The sequence below is a fragment of the Austrofundulus limnaeus genome, unplaced genomic scaffold (assembly GCF_001266775.1).
Source record: "Austrofundulus limnaeus strain Quisiro unplaced genomic scaffold, Austrofundulus_limnaeus-1.0 Scaffold89, whole genome shotgun sequence".
In the NCBI taxonomy this organism is placed as follows: Eukaryota; Metazoa; Chordata; class Actinopteri; order Cyprinodontiformes; family Rivulidae; genus Austrofundulus; species Austrofundulus limnaeus.
Window position 1 is genome coordinate 382,393 of NW_013952491.1, and position 11,067 is coordinate 393,459.

At 45.0% G+C, this 11,067-nt stretch overlaps 1 protein-coding gene across 1 annotated transcript in view; it reads left to right on the forward strand.

Moving 5' to 3' along the window:
* The window catches only part of abca1b (ATP-binding cassette, sub-family A (ABC1), member 1B), a gene marked incomplete at its 3' end in the record, with an annotated part of 35,622 nt that overhangs the window by 4,967 nt on the left and 19,588 nt on the right, over positions 1-11,067 (forward strand). The window contains 5 exon segments of the mRNA XM_014012163.1: positions 837-930; positions 4,612-4,753; positions 5,670-5,788; positions 9,399-9,520; positions 9,698-9,901. Coding sequence (XP_013867617.1) covers positions 837-930; positions 4,612-4,753; positions 5,670-5,788; positions 9,399-9,520; positions 9,698-9,901 — 681 coding nt within the window.

The following is an 11,067-nucleotide window of genomic DNA, read 5'->3' on the forward strand; positions in this document are numbered from 1 at the left end:
GTTCTGATGGGTTCTATTGGATCTTTACTCTGACTGTTTTCATCCTTTGATCGGTTTCATCCTGTTACATTGGGTTCTGTTGGGTTCTGATGGGTTCTGTTGTGTTCTGATGGGTTCTATTGGATCTTTACTCTGACTGTTTTCATCCTTTGATCGGTTTCATCCTGTAATGTTGGGTTCTGCTAGGTTCTGATGGGTTCTATTGGGTCTTTACTCTGACTGTTTTCATCCTTTGATCGGTTTCATCCTGTTACATTGGGTTCTGATGGGTTCTATTGGGTCTTTACTCTGACTGTTTTCATTCTTTGATCTGTTTCCTGTTGTTACATTGGGTTCTGTTGGGTTCTGCTGGGTTCTGTTGTGTTCTGTTGGGTTCTATTGGATCTTTACTCTGACTGTTTTCATCCTTTGATCTGTGTCCTCCTGTAGTGTTGGGTTCTGATGGGTTCTNCTGTTGTGTTCTGTTGGGTTCTATTGGATCTTTACTCTGACTGTTTTCATCCTTTGATCTGTGTCCTCCTGTAGTGTTGGGTTCTGATGGGTTCTGTTGTGATCTGATGGGTTCTATTGGGTCTTTACTCTGACTGTTTTCATTCTTTGTTCTGTTTCCTCATTTTACATTGGGTTCTGATGGGTTCTGATGGGTTCTGTTGTGTTCTGTTGGATCTTTACCTTCACTGTTTTCATACTTTGATCAGCAGCTCTGACCAATCAGAACTTTGTGTTTTCATTTGACTGATGTGTAATCTATCCATGTGTTGTGTTTATCTGCTCTCTGATTGGACGGTTCTGACGGTGTGTGTGTGTGTGTGTGTGTGTGTGTGTGTGTGTTGCAGCTCCAGCTCCTGGTAGAAATCGTCTGGCCTCTCTTCATCTTCTTCATCCTCATCACCGTGCGTCTGAACTACCCTCCCTACGAGCAGCATGAGTGTGAGTTTCCACAGATGCTGGGAGTTCTGTCCCGGTCCCGGAGGACCGGATCGATCCGTGATCAGATAAGGCCTCCTGCCTTGTTTACCTCACATCTTAACGTCTCGTTATCTCTCAGCTGTAAAGTCGTTATCGCAGCTGCTGAAGTCCACCCAGCTGTGCTCAGGGCTCCATAAAGTTCTGACAGAGTTGTATAACAGCGTGTTCACAGGACCCCTCGGTTCTGCTGCCGTCCAGCACGAGGCCCAGCAGCAGTCCCCCCAAAAGACTCGGGTTCATCAGGTTCACCGGGTTTACCGGGTCCAGCTGCATGCAGGACAAACGTCAGAAAGATTTGAGTCACGTTGGACCTGAGCGGCGCTCCTGCTGGGGTTTAATGATGGAGACGCTCAGCAGGAAACTGTTCCTGGACCAGCTGTCCCAGCTTTGTGTTCTGGTTCACACCGGAGTCCGTGACCCGCTGGACCCAGGTCCCGAAACGTCCCACCGAGGCGACGTCTTCCTCCTCAACCGAGAGGAAAATAATCATTTAACGTCCTGCTGGTTCTGTGGCGTGGATGGATGGGTTTTATTCTTCCATCCCAGAGGAACTTTTAAAACTTTACAGAAAAACACGATTTTTAATGAAGAGAAACAGAAAATCAACCAAATCTGATTTGTGTCATACTGACCCGACAACCAGACAGAGTTCTGACAAACAAATGAATTAATCAACCTCAGCCTCTGCACCAGCATGGTCCAGACCAAAGATCTGTCAGAGGAAGTCTCCCTGCTCACTGTCAGGCACAGAGGTGGAAACGATGGTTTGGGGCTGTTTTTCTGCTAAAGCTGCAGCTCATTGATGAACATGTGGGCGTGGCCGTGCATTATAAATTTATGCATTTATTCTTCTTTCAGTCAAACTAATAATTTCAGTGCCATAAAAACCACCTCATTCTGCCTTTTTCATGGATTTTCGTTTGATTTTCTGCTTCTTTTTATTTTATTAAAACCAAAACAACAAACAGAAGCCGATCCTTTCTTCGTGAGCAATCAAACCTGCAGAGTCAGCAGGCGTTTAATCGTTATTTTCCCCACCTGCGACTGTTGAAAAGAGGGTTTTTAGATGAATCACGGCTGATTTGTAGCTGCCAGGAGACGAAACAAAGGCTGAATGAAGCTGTAGCCCGAGGCCACGTTGTTTCCAGGCTGAAAGGAAGCGACAGGAAGCGGCAGGATTCTGGGTCAGCCGGTGACGGAGGCGCCTCCATCACATGGGCCCACGCTCCCAACAGGTAGTTAGCCCCGCCGCGATTGGAGGAATGTTTCTGGGGTGATTTTTTTTCACGCGGCGACGTGTCGGAACCCGCTGGCTGAAGCAACTCGAAGAAAGTTCCCGCAGATCAGAGAACAAGCCGGAGGATTACCGAAGCTGATCCTCTGAGATCCGAGTTTAAACCTCTGTAGACCTGAAGACCTGAACGGTCTACTCATGGAGCCCAAACCACCACCGTGCTGACTACCGTCGTTTTTAGAGAGAAGGGCACTGACCACTGCACGGTCTGACCTTCTGGGTGACTCTGCCAGGACTGGATAGTCTATGGGATAAATCTTGTACCAGCAGGAACTGAATTTGAATTGCTCGGATTAGGGATGCATCGATATGAAAATTTCAGCCAGTATGGATATCCAATATAATTATAGCTGTTATGGCCGATAACAGATTTTTACCGATATTACACAAACACACAAATTATATTACACAAATACACACAAACACACTTGGGTCGTTTTTTGATACCGTAAATAAATGACCAGACCTCTGACATGGCTCCCTACTTCAGTTATTCCTGGCTGTGCAGCGTCAATATCACTATTATGATCAAACAGATGCTGCTCAACCAACCATCTCCCCTCCCCAAACCAGAAACACAAAGATAAAAAGTGGGAAATCAATATCGGACCTTAATATCGGCCCAGTTTTACATATCGGACCGATACCGATACCAATACCGATATATCGTGCATCCCTGGCTCAGATTGAATCTGAATGTTCAGAATTTGAAATTGAATGCATTGGTTTGAAAATAAAGTTTACTAAATTGAAACTGAATTTAAAGTTTTGTATCTGAATTAATTTGCTTTGAAACAGTATTTTGGTTTATTAAAAATTCAGTTTGACTACTTTCACTTTCAGTTCGATAATTCAGATTTTTGTGTCACATCCTGGTCCTTGAGAAAGCCAGGCAGAGTAATCAAACACAGATCCACAGATTTATGTTTCACTTTGGTGAAGTTTCCCTTCTGGATGTAACAGAGTTGATGCAATCCACTGTAAAAGTGACAAAAACACACAAAGTTATTTTATTGCAGTGATTAATTTGACCTATATGTAGAAAATGTTACATTTACATGATGACATCATGGATCACATATTGATCAGATGCTGCTGCTGACTGATCCATGATGTGATGTAAATGTAACATTTTCTACATATAGGTCAAATTAATCACTGCAATAAAATAACTTTGTGTGTTTTTGTCACTTTTACAGTGGATTGCATCAACTCTGTTACATACAGAAGGGAAACTTCACCAAAGTGAAACATAAATCTGTGGATCTGTGTTTGATTACTCTGCCTGGCTTTCTCAAGGACCAGGATGTGACACAAAAATCTGAATTATCGAACTGAAAGTGAAAGTAGTCAAACTGAATTTTTAATAAACCAAAATACAGTTTCAAAGATAAATTCAGATACAAAACTTTAAATTCAGTTTCAGTTTAGTAAAATCTAATTCTGCACATTCAGATTCAATCTGAGCAATTCAAATTCAGTTCCTGCTGGCACAAAATTTATCCCTTAATAGTCTGCTGTCTTAAATGTTTCCTCTCAAAAATGTTTGGAAATGACCTTTGACCCTTCAGCTGCTCCTCTGAGGTTATTACTGATGTCTTCCCACCTTGGCGTGGCGCTAACACACGGCTGAAGCTCCAGAGCAGAAAGCATTTAATCATTTTAGAACAATTTTATTTATTTATTTGTTTATTTAAAACTTCAGAACTGAAAGTTGCATTTGTTTTAGCAGGACTGTAAATCAGAAGATTAATCTGCAAAGTGAAGTGAAAGAGAAAGCTAATGAATCTCTTGGTCAGTTTTTTAAAATTGATTATAGATCGAGACGTTTGAGCGCTCCGTGTATTTTGGTTCGGCCCGGCTTTTCGTCCCGTGACCTCTGAACCCCGGAGAACCTGCGGTTCTGCCTCTTATCTAATCGCCTGCGATTAGAAACGGGCCCGTTGGCAGTCTTAAAGGTTCCTGATAGCAGCGTCCTGGCTCAGCTCGAGCTGCGGGGTCAAAGGTCCTAACTCGGGGCTYCCGCGACCCGACGCTCCTCCGCAGGTGATAACAAGCCGATCGCAGGTCGTCTTCCAGCTCGGAGTCCAGGTGAGGATGTTCAGTTCCAACGCGGCAGCGAGATAAAGGCGGCACGTCTCGATCAGCTGTCAGATTGAAACTGAGATTAAAGCTCTTGGCAGAAACACGAGGGCTCCACGTGGAGAGATAAAAACATGTTTGTGTTTAGGATCATGAAAACCTCCTGATATCACAGCTTCTCCTGCTCATGGAGATGAAGGACTACATTTCCCATGAGCCTCGGCTGCAGAGGTGCTTCAGTGGGTTCTGTCCTTTTCTGCCCTCAGGTCATTTTCCCAACAAGGCGATGCCGTCGGCAGGAACCCTGCCCTGGGTCCAGGGGATCCTCTGCAACGCCCACAACCCCTGCTTCAAGAACACCACGCCGGGCGAGTCCCCGGGCGTCGTCGGAAACTTCAATGACTCCATGTGAGTCCGAGTCCACGTGGGCTCTCTGTTCTGTTTGAGTCTGGGTCTAACGTTGTTCTGTGTTTGTGTTTATGTTTTTGTTACGCAAAACCTAAAAGTCCGGTTCCAGACTTGGTTCTGTTTTATGATGTGGAGTGAGGGCCAAAATTAAGACTACTGTACAACCAGTGGTAGCTACATCCTTGTAGCAGGAGGCTATATCTATTCCTAAACCAGCTATTGATCTGGTTAATGACAGGCCGGTACCGCTAACTGAGAGACCAGTGCTGGCAAATGAGGAGACTATTTATTTGAGTTGGCATCAGAGAGGCTAGTGACTAGCATAGATAAGCTGGTGTTAGCATCAGAGAGGCTAGTGACTAGCATAGATAAGCTGGAATTAGCATTGACTATCAACTAGCATGGATAAGCTGGTGTTAGCATCGGGGAGGCTAGCGATTAGCATGGATAAGCTGAAGTTAACAGTGGAGAGACTATCAACTAGCATGGATAAGCTGACGTTAGCATCGGGGAGGCTAGCAKCTAGCATGGATAAGCTGGCATTATTGAAGAGACTAGTCACTAGCATAGATAAGCTGGAATTAGCATTGGAGAGGCTAGCAACTAGCATGGATAAGCTGGTGTTAGCATTGGAGAGGCTAGCAACTAGCATGGATAAGCTGATGTTAGCATTGGGGAGACTAGCGGCTAGCATGGATAAGTTGACATTAGCACTGGAGTAGGATTAGATCAATAACTGGCTTAGGAATTGAGATAGCCTCCAACTTCAAGAATGTAGCAACCATTGGTTGTGCGGTAGTCTTAATTTTGGCCCTCATAACGCACCTTACTGTTTTGTGTTACGGGTCGACCCTGCCCCAGGTTCGGTTCTCCTCCCGGACTCTGAACGCTGGTCTCTGTGTCTTTGAATTACCAGAATTTCTCGCCTGTTTTCGGACGTGAAGAAGATCCTGCTGTACAGTCAGAATGATAAGAACCTGGAGGGCTTCAAGGAACTGGCCCGGGCCCTGGAGACGCTGCAGGCCACTCGCTCAGGTAGGACTGCGGCGTGATCCGGGTCAAGCGTCGAGTCTCTGTGGAAAAGTTTCAGCCTCATTAAACTAAAAGAATGTGGTTCCTCTTTGTTCTGACCCGGTGTGGGGGCGAGTTTGTTTTCTCCACCTGCTCCGACCTGCCGGCTGCCTGCCCCCTCCCTGACGGATCATCAGAACCTTTGTGGGGTCTGATCAGAGGAGCATCCATGTGCGTACCTGCTAATCAGTCAGGTGATCTCATCTTGTCAACCTTGAGTGCAGAAGCCAAGTAATCCAGACGTGTGGTCCAGACTATCACTCAGGGTTAAACTGTTCTAGTAAGAAACACAGTTCTATTGAGCCGGGTCAGAACTGAGGACCAGCAGAACTAGAACCTCACCATGGTCCCTGTGGAGCTTCTAAGTCTGATTTGAGTCCAAGTCGGACTTTGACAAGATCAGAAAATTTAAGACTGACTTTAGGACTGGTAGGATCCATTAGATGCTAGTAGGACTCATCAGATGCTAGTAGGACTCATCAGAGGCTAGTAGGACCCGACAGAGTCAGGAAGGACCCATCAGAGGCAGGTAGGACCTGCAAGAGACTAGTAGAATCTGTCAGAGTCAGATGGGACTGGTCAGAGACTTGTAGAACCTGTCAGATTCAGGTAGAACCCGTCAAAGTTAGATGGGACTTCTCAGAGCTAGTAGGACCCAACAGAGCCAGGTAGGACTGGTCAAAGGCAGATAGGATCCATCAGAGACTGGTAGGACCTGTCAGATTCAGGTAGGACTTATCAGATGCAGGTAGGACCCATTGTAGCACCCATCAGAGTCTAGTAGGACCTGTCAGAGGCTAGTAGGACCCATTAGAGACTAGTAGGATCCATCAGAGATTAGTAGGACGGTCAAGGTCTAGTAGGACCTGTTAGATGCAGGTAGGACCAATCAGAGGCTAGTAGCACCCATCAGAGAGAGGTGGGACTCATCAGAGACTAGTAGGACCCGTCAGAGAATTTTAGGACCTATTAGAGACTAGAAGGACCCATCAGAGACTAGAAGGACCCATCAGAGACTAGAAGGACCCATCAGAGACTAGAAGGACCCATCAGAGGCTAGTAGGACCCATCAGAGGCTAGTAGGACCCATCAGAGGCTAGTAGGACCCATCAAATGCCAGTAGGACCCATCAGAGGCTAGTAGGACCCATCAGAGGCTAGTAGGACCCATCAGAGGCTAGTAGGACCCATCAGAGGCTAGTAGGACCCATCAGAGGCTAGTAGGACCCATCAGAGGCTAGTAGGACCCATCAAAGGCTAGTAGGACCCATCAGATTCAGTTAAGATCCATCAGAGACTAGGAAGACCCGTCAGAGTCTAGTCGGACCCATCAGAGACTACTAGCATCCATCAGAGACTACTAGCATCCATCAGAGACTAGTAGGACCCATCAGAGACTAGTAGGACCCATCAGAGACTAGTAGGACCCATCAGAGACTACTAGCACCCATCAGAGACTAGTAGGACCCATCAGAGACTAGTAGGACCCATCAGAGACTAGTAGGACCCATCAGAGACTAGTAGGACCCATCAGAGACTAGTAGGACCCATCAGACACTGGTAGGACCCATCAGACACTGGTAGGACCCATCAGACACTGGTAGGACCCATCAGAGACTAGTAGGACCCATCAGAGACTAGTAGCACCCATCAGAGACTCATAGGACCCATTAGAGATTAGTAGGACCTGTCAGAAACTATAAGGTCCAGTTTGGGGTCAGGTAGACCTACACAGAGTGTCTTTGTTGCTGTTTGGACTCTGGGTTCTGGACTGAGACCTACAGCTGGCTCAGTCAGAGCTCTTCTAAGTGATCTCGTCTTTGGGAGCTGCTGATGTCAGACGGGTTTTTGTCCTCCGGCTGCCATTGTCTCTGATCAGACCTGAAACCACGAGGACGTCCAAAGTTTCAGTTCTGGGCTGACTGACGTCGGGATTAAAAGTTCCTGCTGGAGACCGCCTGTTCAGACCTGCAGGAGGAGAAGAAAGCAGCAGGGAGCGGTGGGCGTGTGAGCGGGGCTTCATTCACACAAGGTGGAAATTTCACAGACGTGCGACGACTTGCATCTCTGAAGGGGAGGAACTTTGATTTTTAAACTCAAAAGTAAAAAATCTGATGCCCAAATAAGGTCAACACTTCCTGTTTCCTTCTTCACTGAGGTAAAAGGGATGTCCTAATGGAGCTCCTGGAAAACGATCCAGTTTTATCATCTGATTTATTTTTGATTCTCTGATCATAAATGATGAGGCAGTGGTTTTTGCTCCCTGAGCTCTGTCTGCAAGGCGTCACATCCACCAATCAAACCTGAGAACAGTTTGAACTAGAGAAATTGCATTTCCTGTTAAAATGTTTGTGTGAATGCTTCATGCTGAAAACGTAAGCTGAAAGCTGCTGAAAATATTTAATAGGAAAAGTGTTTATACATTATATTTTGAAAAGCTGAACGAAGCAAAAATGCCTAACTTTGCAGAAAAACAGTAAAAAGGAGCCCAAATCTAGTTTTAAAACAGCTAAAAGCTAAGAGCTAAAATAGCTAAATATAGCTGAAAACGTCTGTAAGAAGCATAAATAACACTAGGTAGCAGAAAAAGGCGGAAGAATAGCAGAAAGAAGCAGATCTATAGCTAAAGTAGCATAAAATAGCTAAAATTAGCATAAAATAGGCTAAAGGTAGCAGGCATAAATTGAAATTCGCACCCAGATTGAGAAAATGTTGTAAAATTTGTAAAACTAGCAGGAAAAATGCATTTAAGTACAAAAAGAGATCATTTGTAGTAAAAAGGCTAAAACAGCTGAACTTTTCACTATAACAGCTAAAAAGTAGCTGCAATTTTTTAATTAGCATAAAGAAGCATAAGAAGCACAACTTTGTTAAAAAAAATTGTAATAGCTACAAAAATGTGTATTTAGCTTAGAAAAGCTAACTTTAGCTAATAGCAGCTAAACATTAGCTAAAATTTCAGCAAATAGCTGAATATAGCAGAAAGCATCTGTATGAAGCACAAATAGCAAAGTAGCCGAAAAACACAAAAAAGCAGAAGAATAGCAGAAAGAAGCAAAATTTTAGCTGAAATAGCAGAAAAAAGCTAAAATTAGCAAAAAAAAGTAGCTAAAATTATCACAAGAACATGAAAAAGAGCAGAACCAGAACAAAATGTGTAAGGTGCTGTAAATATTTAGAAATATATTAAAGAATTTTAAGGATGTTGAAAACAGCTCCATTCATTTTCAATGGTAAAAAAGTGGCTTAAAAGGGGAAATAGCTAAAGAAGTATAAACAGCTGAAATGCCTAAAGTCATAGCAGTCCTCACATGAATGAGCTGAACGTTTTGATACGTGAATTGCTGAAATAAAGATCAGTGTGAATGACAGTGAAGCGTCGCACTATTAAAACATGATCAGGTAACCGTGACTGAAGGTGTGTGGAGGAGGAGGAGGAGGAGGGGTACATGTCCCCTCTGTCCTCTGTGGGGACAGTGTGTCCACAGTTGTAGCACAAAAGCAGAGGATTTAGAGGAGCTAGGKGGCGTCAGGTTTCTCTCAGCGGCTGTTTGTCTGTTTTTTTCCTCCCACAGGCTTCAAGTTGAAGCATTTCCTGCGAGACAATGAGACTCTATCGAGCTTTCTGCTGAGGAACGCCTCTCTGTCCCGGCTCACCGTTCAGCAGATCACCGAGGCCAACGTCAACCTGGAGAAGGTGAGGGGGGCGCTCTGCTCAGTGTCGACACGTGAGCGGCGTTCATCAAAAATAAATAAATTTCATCAAAAAGAAATAAATGAGTGTAAAAGAGAGGGAGCGATAATTCTGAAACAGTTTTGAGATTTAAAGGATAGATGTTGGTTCTGCTCATGATCCACCTGGTTTGTGTCCCAGGTCCTCCTCAGAGGCTTAGGGGTCCACCTGAAGGACATGTGTCCCAGGAAGGACGGGAGGCAGAATCTGTCGGACTTTGTGACCTTCTCGGACCAGCGGCTGGTGTCTCAGGTGCAGGACATCATCTGTGAGGCGCAGCCCGAGTGGCTGGACAAGGCTGAGGAGAACTTCATGAGCAACCTGGACTTCTTCAGACCGATCCGGGTAAAGACGGACCCCCTGTTGTCAGCAGAGAAGATGTTTAGGTTCTTTTAAACATTTCGGCTGCTGCTGCCACGTGTAAAACCGTCCAAAGACCACAGCAGGTCCAACCAGAACCAGCTACAGCCCATAAATCCTACTGCTGACCCACTGAGAACTCAGACCTCTGAGTTTAGGAGCCCAGAGTTTGGTCTGACAGGCTCCTCTAAAATGTTTTAGAATGGAATAAATTATTTAAGTTTTAAAGCCCTGCGTTTGGTCTGACAGGCTCATCTAAAATGTTTTAGAATGGAATAATTCCTCTGAGTTTTAGAGCCCAGAGTTTGGTCTGACAGGCTCCTCCAAAATATTTTAAAATGGAATAAGTCCCCTGAGTGTTAAATCCCAGAGTTTGGACTGACAGGCACCTCTGACATATTTAATTTTAAGAGCTCTGAGTTTTGGAACCCCAGGTTTGTTCTGACGGGCGCCACAGAACTGAATGAGTTCTGTAGCAGAGGGCGTCTCCTCCTCCTCCTCCTCGCACGCCACTCAGGTGTCACGGTACAGGTGAGCTCAGTGTGTTTTATGTGTGTGGGAGGAGGCGTGCCGCTGCCTGCCCCGGCCTTTTTTTGTAGACCAGGTTTTTGTAGCCTGGAGACCAGTTTTAAATGGTTTCAATGAGGCGCGGTGTCACCGAGGCCCCGGCCTCCTTTGTGTGCAGAAATCTACGAGCTGCTGGCGGCGGGCGGGTTTCCACAGCAGCTCAGGAACACACAGAGACTGGGCGAGGTCAGCTGAGGACCAGCAGCTGAGTGTTCCCATGTGTTCTGGTTCTGGTCCAGAAGAATAACAAACAGGGTCCACCTCAGGAGCTCTGATAAACGTAACGCGTCTTCTAACGTCTAAAAGGCTAAACGGTATAAAATGTAGAGAAATGCAGGTTAGAAACTTTAWTCTGTAAATATTGTTTTTATTTATTGAATCCAGAAGTTTGAAGATGAAACTGAGCTGAAGATCTCATCTGGACTGAGAACTCCAGATAACCTGATCCAGACCAGGGATATGGGATAAATTTTGTGCCAGCAGGAACTGAATTTGAATTGCTCAGATTGAATCTGAATGTGCAGAATTTGAAATTGAATGCATTGGTTTGAAAATGAATTTTACTAAATTGAAACTGAATTTAA